General features: G+C 37.5%; 3 protein-coding genes across 3 annotated transcripts in view; 1 reads left to right on the forward strand and 2 right to left on the reverse strand.

Moving 5' to 3' along the window:
• Positions 1 to 14,806, forward strand: part of LOC145217449 (ceramide synthase 6-like) — a 53,164-nt gene that overhangs the window by 14,808 nt on the left and 23,550 nt on the right. The gene's annotated exons all lie outside the window — the stretch shown is intronic.
• LOC145218056 (alkaline phosphatase-like) lies at positions 386 to 5,178 on the reverse strand. The gene is made up of 12 exons (XM_080085445.1): positions 5,012 to 5,178; positions 4,588 to 4,845; positions 4,253 to 4,408; positions 3,825 to 3,903; positions 3,541 to 3,622; positions 2,976 to 3,130; positions 2,696 to 2,846; positions 2,359 to 2,493; positions 2,111 to 2,219; positions 1,734 to 1,865; positions 1,283 to 1,444; positions 386 to 850 (listed from the first exon to the last, which is right to left on the reverse strand). The coding sequence occupies exons 1-12, from the start codon at positions 5,067 to 5,069 to the stop codon at positions 708 to 710; spliced, it is 1,620 nt and encodes a 539-aa protein (XP_079941571.1). The 5' UTR covers positions 5,070 to 5,178; the 3' UTR covers positions 386 to 707.
• Positions 8,213 to 14,558, reverse strand: LOC145218059 (alkaline phosphatase, tissue-nonspecific isozyme-like). The gene is made up of 11 exons (XM_080085448.1): positions 14,049 to 14,558; positions 13,434 to 13,583; positions 12,752 to 12,830; positions 12,247 to 12,328; positions 11,576 to 11,730; positions 11,134 to 11,284; positions 10,601 to 10,735; positions 10,299 to 10,407; positions 9,760 to 9,888; positions 8,869 to 9,030; positions 8,213 to 8,603 (listed from the first exon to the last, which is right to left on the reverse strand). Exons 1-11 carry the CDS (start codon positions 14,338 to 14,340, stop codon positions 8,560 to 8,562), a joined length of 1,488 nt encoding a protein of 495 aa, XP_079941574.1. The 5' UTR covers positions 14,341 to 14,558; the 3' UTR covers positions 8,213 to 8,559.

The raw sequence follows: 14,806 nt of genomic DNA on the forward strand, positions 1-14,806 counted from the left end.
GCAACACATGTATGATTCTTGTGGTTTACAATCGTCTGCATCTACATTATAAACAGGAAAATGTATTTAGGGAACCGTTTTCTATTCATGTTTCTTTTTAAGTGCTGTGCGTTTAATACTTCTGGGTGTTGTTTGTTTCTAAATTTTGTGTTTTGACTTTCTTTCGTGATCCATAAATAATCACGATATCGCTTCACGACCGTTTCTCATGATTTCTGCCAGGTTTGCGACAACGTGAACGTCGTTTTCAATAATTAGTGATTTATTTTTCCACGAACCAAGCATAATGGCTAGTCTAATTGCAATGTTGTTCTAATATCTGCCAAAATTATGTCGACATCTAAAATTATTACATGTGTTTAACGTCTTTAAATCTCGTAGCCAGTTTTGCATGAATAACGACGACTTTATTCTCCACATAAGAAAACACACAGTAACATATAAATATCGTATAAAAATCATCAGAAATATAAATAGGAGTGGCACACAGTTTTTGCTTTAAAAAAATGTGTTACATACATAGAAAAACGATAAATTTGCGATTTGATTTCAATCAACACATACGTATGTTTTTAACATATAAATATAGGACCGAAGTATAGAAATACATACAAATAAATAATGCTTTAAAAAATATGACGTGATTAAAAATTTGTTTGCAATAAATAGCAGCGTCAAGCAAGATTGCACGTGTCAGCATTTTTTCTTTAATAGTTTGCCTCCTTTCCTTCTTCAACAAGTCTACTGAGCAGGTTGTTGATTTGAGTTTCGCCTGAACCGTTATTGCCGCCCTCTTTGTCTTTCTCGGAAGATGGTTGACAATGAGCAAAGTCTAAGCCTGCTTCGGGATCTGTAGATTAATAACAAAGTTTACATTTTGCTACAACACAACCATAATTTAATTTATAACTTGGACTTGGTCTTGAGGCAAGTTGCAATGCAACAATTAATTTGAATTTTTAGCTTGTGGTTTGTAAATAGACACTTAAGCTCTGGGAATATAACCAGTGGAGTCGATAAAAGACCCGATTTTAGCATCTACTTTGCAGTATATGGAGAAATGTAAATAAATACCAGCATGTTACATTATTGTCCAATAGCACCTTAGTTGTTTAAGTGGTAAATCGTACTGTTGAGACTAATTTAACAGCAGAGGTTACTTTGCTTGGTGTAGCATAATTATATTGTTTTTTAGTTACTAATGCTTGTTTGTATGACCTTAAAAAGACACGTTTTTGTTGATGGGTTGTTTATGTTACTTTAACGTATGCGCTGTACTTACTCAAGCAGGCAGCGTGGGAAACCACTTCCGCAATGAAAGTCTGTTCATGAACTCCAGTAATAAGATGAGACATTGGTCCACTGGCGTAAACGATCATGTCTTCGGCGCTGTGGGTTTCGCCAGCACGTTTAACTGCTGTCAAAGGCTGATAGGCTGCGCTTTCTGTAAAATAAACAGGTTGTTAGCATGTTGCATTTACGGTTTCAGGACTTCTCGTTTGTTTTGAAGCTGGCATTGACAAGGTATTTTTTAACCAAAGAACACTGCACAGAGCTCATTCTTTGTAAATTTGTTACCTAATATCACTAGCAAAGCCATTTTGCAGGGCTTGCCATCCTTTTTAAATTCATCGTCTAACTTTGCATTTTTTGTTGAAAAATAGCCTGTGTCTCTAAGTATAAGTTCACCCTCTTTCGGTCCAATCTAAGCAGGGAGTGTTTAGTAGCTATACCTGCGTGTCTTTTCGCCTTGCTCCATGAGTTCCATGTTCTGTTTGCGTTGTAGTTTGGTCCGTTGCCATATGCAGTGTTGGTGTAGTATCTTCCCAAAGTGTTGTACGGGATCTGGTTGTTCACCATTATTTCTGCAACGTTGAAATAAGACTTGAGTGCTACAGTTTACTTCAAGAAATTCAATACACAGGGTGTTCTGCAGTGAAGTTTAACATATTCCCTATTTAATAAAAGAGATTTCTTTCAAGTTTGTTATATTATAGTTTACTTTAGGGTGTTATTTAACTTTTAATATGATCTTGATACAATCTGCAGCCAAATTCAACAGAGTTCCATTTCAAAATTCAAGTGTTGTTCTCAAGTTTGTTTTTCCTACTTGAAAACGGTGTTCCTCTGCCTCCAGTGTTTCCGAAAGTAAAAACGTGACCGTGATCGGCCGTTGCTATGATCAACGTGTCGTCATCACTTGTGAGTTGCTTGGCAACCTGGGGAACAGTAAACATCTTGTTAGTGATGAAACAAAGACAACGTGATTTGATATGTTCTGTACACTTTCAATTTTTGTCTCCTTTTTAACATTCTTAGTACGTGGAAATCACATAGATTTGTTATACCATTTGTTACCTGTACGGCTTTGTCGAATTCAGAGAATTCCTCCAAAGCATATTTGACAAGCGTTTTGTGATGAGCTTTGTCGATCATACCTCCTTCCACAAGCAAGAAGAATCCTTCGTCATTTTTCCTCAACACTCTGATAGCCTGAAAATCAATGATACTTTAGTTTGCTAACTAAGTGTTGGTGATAGGTTTGCCACAATCGCTATTCTATGATACGGTTTACAACCGCAGCATAAAATTGGAACTGTGCAAAGAAAGATGAACAAGTGAAGTTGCCAAATTGATGTGGCGTGGGTTCGAATCTCAGTTCGGTCGCCATGTTACTTAAATAAGTTTTTCTCACCTTTTCTACCATTTCTGGAAGTCTTGGCTGAAATTGCGATCTCATTGAGTTGCTGAGTCTAAATTCCATTTCGGTTGGTGCGAAAAGCCCCAGCAAATAATCAGTCGATTCAGGATCAACTTGGTCCAATTCTTGTCTGTTTTTCACGTACCTAAACGATATAAAAATACTGTCACAAATACAGCTACAAAAGCTACGTGTCATTTTACAATTGGCCCTTTAAGTTACTTTGTTGTTGATCAAATCTCAAAAACAGTTTGTTGTCGTTTTGGTAACTTACAAGTTAGTGACGTTGCTGCCAAATGAGTCCTTCCATCTTTGGATAAGGTTGGTTCCGAAGCCTCGTCTCAGTCCAGTCTCACGAATGCCAACCTCATCAAGAATATCTCTGTCTGTCACACCGTGCATGTGAACTCGTCCTCCTCCGAGCAAAACCTGGAAATCAAAATTCATTGGATGTAAATAATTTATTTTGCACAACAGTTCAATTGTTTTCTGGCACACGAGACTAGCAGTGGTCCATTTGCAGGTAATGGTACTCATCTAAAAGCCCAATTATTGGCACTACCGTGATATTTTTGGGCTTTCGCACCAGTGGTTCTTAAACTTTTTGCCCATGTTACAATTTACAGGTGATGATTTATAATTAAGTCTTAATTCTCAGTATCTGGCTTGGTTGAGCTTCCAAAGAGCCATTCTCGTCCATGAGAATCAGAACGAATATTAAACAAAGCACATTTAAACTTTTTAGGCAGGGCAGTACTTTTGCCAAATTTGCCCCCAGTTGAGTAACACAGAATTAGATAGCATATGTGTTTTGCTGTTACACTGGCATATGTTCTTACCTGGATGTCGTGCCGTTTGTCGAAAAGTTGTTGCGCAATATCTTTGCACCCGCTTCCATAACCGACGTGTGAATACCAACTCCTAATGTGAAAAAACACACACCATTTAGTTTCACAGCAATAAGTGGAAAAATGGGTGTTAGTTTGTTGTTCAAATAAGCACTGTGATATCATACAGCAGTAATCTACAAGAGCACAATAGCAGATAGTACAAGCTGTAACTAACATCATTGGAATATGAGCAAAATGGCTACATGGAACATCTAGTGTAAACTTTAACTTACCGTTGTGGAATATGAGCATATGCTGATGCCGGTGTTGCGTGTTGAATTCGAGTTGTAGTGACGACTCCAGTTGATTTGCCTGTTAAACATAACAATCTTGTAAAACCGCAATACGATCATGAAACGCTAATCTGTGTTTTTATCTAACTGGAAACAATAACCGATTCTTAACCAAAATAACCAAAAGCTATAAAGCACCCCCTCTCTAAAGAACAAGATTTTTGGACGCTAGATTCGTTTGGTTTACATGAAAATACTTTCGGCGAAAGTACTTTTTACCCTGATGAAGACGACCTGTATAGGACATCGAAACGTCGGTGTAAAAATGCAATTGCCAGAAGAGATCTACAAAGTTGACTTCAGGCGAATGTTCGGTGGTTTGTTAGACAAAGTTTAAGGGACAGCTTTTGTAGTTGTTTTCTACTCACCGAGTTTGACGGCTTTTTCCAGTGCAGTTTCTACATCTTTGTTAGTGGTGCATTTTCCCTGATGAGCTGACGTTAACCCGAGCACCCCGTTCGCTGTTTTGACTCCGGTAAGGATCGCTGTAGCTGTCGCCGCGCTGTCCGGGGTTTGTGAATTCACTGTGAAAGACATCCAACAGTAAATATATGGTTTTAAAGTAGAACTTTACACAAACAGAAATATTCTGCAAGCAAACCGAGATCTTTGTGTAGTCACAAAAAGGCACAAATCACTGATTTAAAATGTAGATTTAGCTTCTTGGGTTCGAATTCCACTAAAGGAGCAGTTTCCAACTCACCGCTGTACGTCTTTGCTGTCCCAACGTGTGGGAATTGATCGAGGGTCGTAGTGTGTTCCTCTCCATTTTTACCCATTTTTTGTCCCATGTACACTCTTCCCGCTGTTGTGGTTCCAATGCTCATTCCGTCCCCGATAAAAATTATCACATTCTTCGCTTTATTGGTGTTCAACTGCGAAAATTTGTTGATTGATTCGAGCAGATCATTTTCTCGCTGTGATTTCCAGTAACTTTCAGTCCTCTCGTGTGGGTAGACGACTGCAAAATGAAAACAAATCTCAGTGTCAGTTAAATTGCAGCAAATTAAACACATTTTATCACAGTTATGGATTTTCATCGATATAAAGCGACGAACCACCTCTGAAATCGCAGCTATGGTAATTAGGATACAATATACTTAAAATTATTTGCGTGAAGTCCTTACCTGCTAGTGTGGTACCGAGCAGTAGAAAAACTGCGATAGATTGTATTAAAAACTTCATCTCTTGGTGCTGCTTGCTTGTGGCTTTTATGATACAGAAAACGCTTTTGTAAGTTATATTTTGTCGCACGGTATTTAATCTGCAAAAATAGTAAGGATTAACAATATGTCAGCTTTGCAGCGTTTTGAAATCTTTTCAGAAGTTACAAACAATCAATTTAGCCGAACATTTGCTTCAGTTGCAACATTGTTTCACAGTAGCATCTGCGAATGCGCCTTTCTCCTTACTCTAGTAGACGCTTTCTAATCCAAAGCTGTCTGTGTGGTAAACCTTGCCACCGCTCCGTGTTTTATACCCAATTTTTGACAAATTGTTACGTCACGGCAGCCGTTCTTCTCCAACAAACAACTTCCTCATCGTATCCGGTTCATGTCCGGCATTGGACGTAATTTTTAGTTGCTCACATCACGGATAAGGTAGGCTAACTCTGATGATCTTTATTTGATGACACGTTTACATATCTCCTGCTATGTTGAGGCGTTAATATAAGCGGACGGGTTTTTTAGTGACTATTACACTGTGGATTAACGTGATATTGACGGCCAGGTTACTGGAAATTTATTGAAAAAAACATGTCGCCTTTTTTGGAGAATGTGTCTTCAGCTTATAGTACATAGCTTAGCTACGTGCGTTTTTAACCCCACGCCGATAAAAATCTTTTCTCGGAAATCTCTATATTCCCATATTTTAATATTCTGACGTACAAAAGGGACCAAGATTGTATCACAAAACACGCGATTCTGTTAACTCATAACATGGTGTTACCGCGAAATTGTCAAAAACACTCGGTGTGTAACTCAATCTCGATGTAAAACTAAAGAGAATGGCACGACATGAACTGGAATCAACCCATTTGGTGACCTGTTGTAACCTTTGATTGTGCATGCAGGTTTGCTACATGTTGTTAACTGCAACCAATGTGTCAATGAAGCGAGCTATTACGCCAGAATAGGATGCTAAATAGGGTTTGTGACCTGTCAGTTTTTGTGTGTCTTCGTGTTGCTAATGATCTGAGTCAGATCTGCTACCAAGAACTGCTTTTTGGGGAATTGAACCTATATTACATATGATCGTGTGTTGTAAATGCCTTAAACCCGACCGATTCGACTTCAGTAGTGGTTATTTTTGCCTCCGAAACCGTGTAATCCAAAGGTAAATATACGACTACAGGCAATGTTTGTGCCTATATGTGAGACGCCTAAAAATACACGCGGTTTTGGTCGAAAATTGTATGCTTTCGTGGGATTGGTGTAACCGCCAAACAAACGTAGCAAATTATGTGGTAACACTTGCATTTTGAACTTATCCGCTATTGAAGAACAAGCTACGTTGTATTGAGAAATTGACTTTTTGTTAGAGTTAGTTTTCGGTGTTTTTTGCGCCAAAAGTGGAACTAATTAAAACAAACTGTGCTGCATTCTGAGATAATGCAGGTTCATGACCGAAAAAAAACTAATTTAGAATAAGCGCCTTTGGCCCGTGAACAATTTAGATCGGTAAAATTATAACTATTAATTTGTGTCGTCTATTTGCATCAAAAAGTTTCCAACAAATTTCTTTAAACATTGCAATTTCAGAAATTCTGTACCGTGGTCTAGTGCATTGTTGTATTTGACATAAGTTAATCAAAAAATATTGCTTAATGCCCAAATCAGCAAAACAGTGATTATTCAAACTGATTTATCTTTTTCTTACTTAACTATGATTTATTTAAAAAACAGATAGTCATGATGATTCTATTGGTTTGTGTGTTTCTTTGGAAAACTGAATAAAACGATATGAGTAATATCAAGCCTACGTTCAAAGTTTGACGTCAATTCGCAACATGATTTGGGTTCAATCTGAATATAGAGCGAGAATTAGCAACATGTGAGTCTTAAAAATCCATGACGTGGTGCAATCGAACGTGTTTTTCACCCAAATCCATTAACTATTCCGTAAAGAAACTAAGAAAATGCGCAAATCGGTTAGTAATATTGGTTATATGAGTACAGAAGAGGTTAACTAGAGTTGCACGTGCGTAGTAAGCGTCCTTATCCTAATTGTTCGGTTGCAATTTTATGCCAAATTTACGTCATTCTTTGAGCTTATGGTGACATGACGTCATCCCCTTGTATGACGTAACAAAGCCAGTAGCGGTGATCTGCAAAACGCAAACAACCTAATAAAGTTTTTCATCGAATTCCTAATTGAAGTGGTTTACGGGTCCAGCAATGTCCCAACTTCCATGGAAATCTATTTTTAATTGACATTTGCGATTTCTCGAGTAAAAATAGCACCGCGCGAGAAAGTACTTCGTTATGACACGACAATACAAGTCCGATTGATACATCGTGATGTTTCTGAATGCAAATGGTATTGTGCTTTGTCGAAACGTGCCAGGAAACAGACGTGCAAGTGGTAGACTTGGTGTTTAGCTTGTTATAATTTGGAGCTAATCTATTTTTTATTTCCTGTTTCCATATCCCATACGTAAAGTAGAACCGGGCAATTTCCTCCGTGTAACTTTAAACATCCGGTTTTTAAATTAAAAAGGCTTTAAATATAAAAATATTTTGGCACTTTTTTAGCCTTCTTTGCATTTTTAAGATGAGCTAACGTCTTCTTTTCAGCAAAACACTCAAATCACGTATTAAAACTGAAACATAGGTAACTTTCTGCGACTTGATCCTGTCTGTCTATAGAACTACTTCTAATTCATTTGCGCCAGATCTACTAGTAAACGTTTAACTGTTGCCGTTGCTTTGATTAAATCATCATGGCTGACAACTAATGCATCGTAAGTGCGCGTAATGCTATTTGCATACGTGGATACATGAATGGGCTTATATAGTGGCCCATGTGAATGCATGCAGGTATGAAACATGTGTGGCAATGCGCTTTACCTAATACCAGCAACGTATATATCCTGTACTACTAACCAAAGGAACTAAATCACCTACCAACACGTTAATACTGCGTACAAACGCTTGTAAATACAATCGGTTGGTCATATTACTTCCGTTTGTAACATACTGAATTGGGTTTCTCGCCTGTTAAGGGTTTATGGGTCTGTTGTAACACCGTTTTTTTTGTCCAAATGTTCAAGCATTTGAATTGTGTGTTGATATTTTTATTTTCATAAAGCATGTTGATTTGTATTGGGCTGTGACTTAAAAGCAGATTTTCAGAGGTAAATGTATTTAAGAAAAAGAATTATAATTGATGTGATCAATTACAAATTCTTTTCTGGCGACCAAAAATGGAGTTGTTAATTTGTTGCAGTTTAAAAGGTTGTAAAACACTTCTCCAGTCCAAATCATTAGTGCTTGATTGCATTGACAAGTTTATTGCCCATACGTACGGAACCAAATAAATAGATTTAATGAAGCAAATATGGTGGAAAATTGCTTGCAAATAGTAGCGTCATCAAAGTTTGCACACGTCAGCATATTTTGGTTAGCTCTGATTAGTAAATACAGTTTGAAGCAGAACTTTCGGATTTTCGTCTTTATGCAGATACCCGACAGTGTTCAAGATCGTCTGCATTGTTGCCTGCAAAAGTTTACATTTGTTTTATTGCTGTTGTTTGTTAGCTTGTAGATTCCAGTACATTTGTTTCTTAACGGAACTTTCTGGCAGGTTCCGTTAGCACAGGACAGGGCTTGTCAAAACACATCCACCAAGTTGTCTGCTGTCTGGTTGTGATTTACAAACAGCGTAGTGATGTTTTACTACACATGCTTACGTCTTCACAGGCAGGATCACACTTGCCTTTGTTTGTGACCTATATGTTATTTAACAGATCCGTTGTACTTACCCAAACAGGCAGCGTGAGAAACCACTTCCGCAATGTAGGTCTGTTCGTGAACTCCAGTAATAAGATGAGACATTGGTCCACTGGCGTAAACAATAACATCCTCTGCACTGTGGGTTTCTCCAGCACGCTTTATTGCCGTTAAAGGCTGATACTCGTTGCTTTCTGCGAATTCCATTTATATGCATTAAAATTGAAAGAAGGTATGTTGGTACGACAAATGAGGCCAGGGCCGAATCACCCAAATTAGGCCCGAAAGGGTGAAGTCATGCCTGAATTAAGTCCTCTTCGTTTGTACTTAAGCCAGGACCCGTCCCGCAAAGTCCGGCCCGACTAGGTTTTATATATTTGTGATGGTTGTTTTTGTTGCTTTTCAGTTGATATCTTTAACGATACTTTGGTTAATGTAAAGCAAGTAACAGGCAAATATATGTGATACTATTATTCTGTGGGAATTTATATGGGGATTTTGAAACCTTTTCATTTGCTTAAGGTCATCCGAAACGGATAAATAAGCCCAAAACGATAATTTTATTAATTGATCAAAACCATCAACACATCTTAAATTTAAACTGACTATCGCTGTGTGCCTTTTTAAACTATAAAACAATAAAACCAATGGACGATAAAACCCTGGTAAAACAGAATCAGTCAGTTCATATAAAGGAATATATATTTCGCTATTGGCATCAGCAGTTCAAAATTGGCCATTTTGTTTTGTTTTCCCTCTCAAACGTTTGTTTTAATTGGGCTCCCCAAAGGATTCGTATTTACAAGGCTTTGTAACTTAACAGCCATATTTACTATCCCTAAGTTATAACGTTTGTAACTGTTTCAAGAAAAGTAATGGGTAAGTACAATCAGGAAGAAAGTCCAAAATGCCAAATGTTTCACCTGCTTGTCGTTTTGCGCCGGCCATTATTTTCCATGCCGGTGGATTAAAATTCGGCCCGTTACCGTAAGCGGTGTTTGAGAAGTATCTTCCAATAGTATTCCACCGTTGATTTTGGTTTGTCATGACATCTGCAACGTAAATTGATATATTTTAGCCAAGTGAAGGCTCGTATGACAGCCAAATAGTTGCTGTCTAATATAATCTAGGTTACCGGTTTGCTAACTCTAATAAAATTTGCCAGTAAAATATGCATGTTATTCTGCGAGGTACAGCGGTTAAAGAGTTAAATTTGTAAATCAAAATACACTTGGGTCATGTGTCCTCTGTTTAAAACTGTTCTCATCAATCTGTCATCCGGCAAATGTTTTCTGTATATATTGTCAGTACATCAACGGATTGAATTCAATTCACCAAATGTGTAGTGTATTTTTTTGTCCCCTAAGTGCATATTTCTAGACCCTGAGTGTATATCTGTATGTCCTATGTCCCTGAAAGCAGTAACAGTTTCAAAATGTGTATAAAAACGTCGCTTTTTTACTTGAAAATGATCTTCCCCTTGGTCCATCGTTTCCAAAAGTAAAAACGTGACCATGATCGGCCGTTGCTATGATCAACGTGTCGTCATCACTCGTGAGTTGCTTAGCAACCTGATAAAACAAAAATGCAAAAATAAACTGTACATAGGCTACAATGTGGGAAACTTGTTTTAGGTAATAAAGATTTGACGCTTAGCCAAACGGCCAGTCCTTTAAGCATTTTCTTACAGTTAAACAGTCGATTGGCGTTCTTGTATAGATTACAATACTCATTCAAATTGAGTTTTGTTTAAATTCTTTTTACTTGGACGGCTTTGTCGAATTCAGAGAACTCCTCCAAAGCATATTTAACAAGCGTCTTGTGATGAGCTTTGTCAATCATTCCTCCTTCCACAAGCAAGAAGAATCCCTTTTCGTTTTTCCTCAAAATCTTGACGGCCTGATTAAAAATCATATACTCGAACGTTTTCGGTAAAAGTTAATATCAATGAAATTTTATTAGTTAAGATGAACATAAATTCATAACTGGGACCAGCCCTGAAGCGTTGGTGCAGACAAGCGATCATGGCATACTCATATATATAAATTACAGTAAGCCAGGTCTATTGAAGGCGTTCGATATGGGAGTGTTTGCGCTTGATTCGTTATAACGACTTCAATGGGCTTGGCGTATTATGATGCTATAAGAGTATTCTTGTTGTTTTTTTCATATAACTTGCCAAAAGTGAAAAAACAGGTCATATACAACATTTTGTTACATTTCTGTATATACATCTGGGTTGGTACAAACAAGAAACCAGCAGAAGAAACATTTGATGGTCATATACAACATTCTACCTTTTCCACCATTTCTGGCAGAGTCGGCTGTACTTGCGACCTGGGTGTGTTACTTAATCTATATTCCATTTCCTTTCCAGCAAAAAGTCCCAGCAGATAGTCGGTTGTTTCAGGAGCAACTGAGTTTAATTCCTCCTTGTTGTTTACGTATCTGCAAGTGTAAACATATTTTTTAAGTCTTCTAAACGTTTATTAACCTGCATAGTGTTGGTACAAGTCTGTTTATAATGTTTTTACCCTTACAAATGCTCTGAGAATGATGGTTTTGGATGGTGTGGCATTGCCCTAACAAAGAAGCGGTTATTGGAACGTTGAAATGAAGGATAAATTGTGTTAAATGTACCGAAAAACTAACGATTTTGTGTTTAAATGTTCTTATACGTTATCTCTTAGCATTAGTGCCTAGCCGGAATAAAGTCTTTGTGTGATTCTGATAATTTACAAGTTTGTGACGTTGTCTCCAAAAGCATCTTTCCATCTCTGAATAAGATTTTGGTCTGATCCTATTCTATCTCCCGATACATTGTTGCCAAATTCATCAAGAACATCTGTATCTGTTGCACCGTGCATATGAACTCGGCCACCTCCTAACAAAACCTTAAAAACAAAACCATAGGGTCAGGTATGTTTTGGCCAGAGTAATTTTTGACGATTTGGAAGTTTTTTAAAATGGTTGCTTGAAGGTAGTACATGTTTTTCTTTCCTACTGAAGAAAACTGGTGTTTAAGTTTTTTAAAAGTTTTTTTTTTTAGCTTTTTTACTCCCATGAGTGGATTCATAAGTTAGGAAAAATCTGTATGCGTCTATCGCTCTTCTAAACAACAATATTCAACCTAAAGTTTTACAAATAGTATCAAATTAAAGTATACTCCCCTAATTTTAGACTCGTCGCTAGTACTTGTGGCTTCGAATGAAAAGCTTTGCCTGTGTGGTGTTTAGACTGAGTTTAAATAGGGTTTAAATAGCGTTGCCAAGGTCAGTATTTGTCTCATTTAGCAATATTCCACGAAAAAAATGTACCGACAGATACAGTCGGCAGCATAAAAGTTGCGGTCAAACAATAGAGGATCAATAATTTCAGAAATATAAGAGAACTCTGGCTTATGTATTCACCTGAATGTCGTTTCGTTTGTCAAAAAGTTGTTGCGCAATGTCTTTGCATCCACTTCGGGCACCTACTTGTGAAAACCACCTCCTGCATTTTAAGAACAGTAACTTTTATGAGGCTTGTAACATTTATGTTTCTTGAGCAAGAAAACCAGGCAGCCCTGCTTCAACCCAGTGGAAACCGATGGTTTGAAGTAAATAAAGTCACCAATTTCGATAAATTTGAATAAAATATGAATCAACAGACCTGCTATTCAAACGGGAAGCTTAGCGGTGAACCTACTGTGGGTATGGCGCATTGAAGACGTTGACCGATAAATAAGTAACAAACAAACACATAAAAGGGACCGAACACGCTTTCCGACAAAACGTGCTTACATGGAACACCTAGATAACTATCGCAGGCGTTATATCGAATCAATCCGGGCTCCCAAGCATTCACATAAGGCATTGCATAGGATAAAAAAACTAGACTGCGGTGGGATTTGAATCCACTTATAAGTTAACTTACCGTTGTGGGATATGAGCATAAGCTGATGCCGGGGTTGCGTGTTGAATTCGAGTTGTTGTGACGACTCCAGTTGATTTGCCTGTTAAACACAAATACTATAAAAATACTACCTAGGACTTTCATTATCTAATCATAAACATTACTGCCAAGGTGCTGTAGTATATAGAATACATCGTTCAGACGTTTCAACAATCTCTGTTGTCATCATCAGTGTAGGTTGTCCTTGGCAGTAATGTTTATGATTAAATTACTTTTCAAGTCCGTGTATAGTGTTCCTAAGTACTTTCATTATCTGTTTTCAAGTGTTGATTTAGTAACATATAAACGTTTGCCATTCTTAGTTTGGTTTATTAAGTAATTTTTTTCAAGCTTATGTAATTTCAGGGCCAGACCCAATAATACAGTTTTGTAAAACTGACCCAGGTTAACCCACAAAGTCAGGGGGCCATCTAAAGTTTATTTAAATTTAGCATACTTCCCTTTGGTTGCATAAATATAAAAATTCTGAACTATTCTGAACTACTTGATTTGTAAGACTCTTGCTCATACGCCCTAATGCGAGTACAATATGATAACTTCATACAAGCACAGTTTGGTTTCAATCAAGCCACTTTCCCATCCGTGACTAGTGTTTACACTTGTCACAACGTCCCGGCATCAGCCAAGCCTATTTTAACCATACCAAGCTTGGCGGCTTTTTCCAGTACAGTCTCCACATCCTGGTTATTAGTGCAATTTGTAGCTGGCGTCATTCCAATCACTTCGTTCGCTGTTTTGACCCCGGTAAGGATCGCTGTAGCTGTCGCCGCACTGTCCGGGGTTTGCTTATTCACTGTGAAACCACAAAGGTTTAGGTCAAAATGCAGCGAAGTATAAGCATAATTCAGTTACGAATAAAGTTAAATGCGATCGTAGCTTAACTTAAAGGGCTTGGTGCCCCTTTGGGGAAACTTTTTTAATGCAGACAACAAATAAAAGCATAATAAAGCATGTCGCTTTATACGTCTATTTGGGCCGTTATTTTCACCATTAAACTTATGAACAGATCCGTATATATTGTTCCAAATAAAAGCACTTGGCAAAACAATTAATTTTTTTTAGTTTTGTTTTTTTACATTGGCAAATAGGTAACTGCAATCTCATGCAAACGTTATGCGTTCTATGTCTCGTGGAACATTTACCAACTCACAAAGACAGAAACACAGATGTTGTTAAAACATGATCTCTACATTTGAGCAAACTTTCGGGTCAGGAGAAAGATTTACGGCCATGGGTTTGAATCCCACCATCAACTCACCGCTGTAGGTCTTTGCTGTCCCAACGTGTGGGAATTGATCGAGAGTTGTAGTGTGTTCCTCTCCATTTTTACCCAATTTTTGTCCCATGTAAACCCTTCCAGCTGTTGTGGTTCCAATGCTCATTCCGTCCCCGATGAAAATGATTACGTTCTTCGCTTTATTTGTGTTCAACTGCGAGAATTTGGTAATGGATTCGACCAGATCATTTTGTCGTTGGAGTTGCCAGTAACTTTCAGTCTTCTCGTGAGAATATTTATCTGTCAAAGAAAACATTTTTTGCCATTTGTACATGAAATGCTAATGCTGCAAAGAGGCTATTTTTAAGGCTGTTTAAACTGATGTTTCGACTTAGTTTTGTTAAAGCCAGCACTTTGAGGTTATGTTTGTTTCTGCGCATTCGACTAAATGCCAGTATTGAGAAGTTGTGGTGTTTGTTTGCCTGATCTAAATGCAACTTTTGCATAGAAACGTGTTTGATATGGTTTATTGAGAGCGTAATAATTACCTAAAACGGATTGCAGTAATTGCTATTTTTTGCATTATAATGCTAATATCAATACATTTAACCTTATAGTTCAAATTTGTCTTTACGAAAAAAACTCTTTACGAAAAATTCTTACCAGCTGCTAATGTAGACCCGAGCAGCAGAAAAACAGCTAAAACTTGTAGAAAGAACTTCATTTTCCACTATATGTTTGTAATGCTAAAATGTTTTTGCACACTCGGTGCCAAACTTTACGTAAAAAGAATTAAATGT

Source organism: Phallusia mammillata, chromosome 3, assembly GCF_965637545.1.
Source record: "Phallusia mammillata chromosome 3, kaPhaMamm4.hap1.1, whole genome shotgun sequence".
NCBI lineage: Eukaryota > Metazoa > Chordata > Ascidiacea > Phlebobranchia > Ascidiidae > Phallusia > Phallusia mammillata.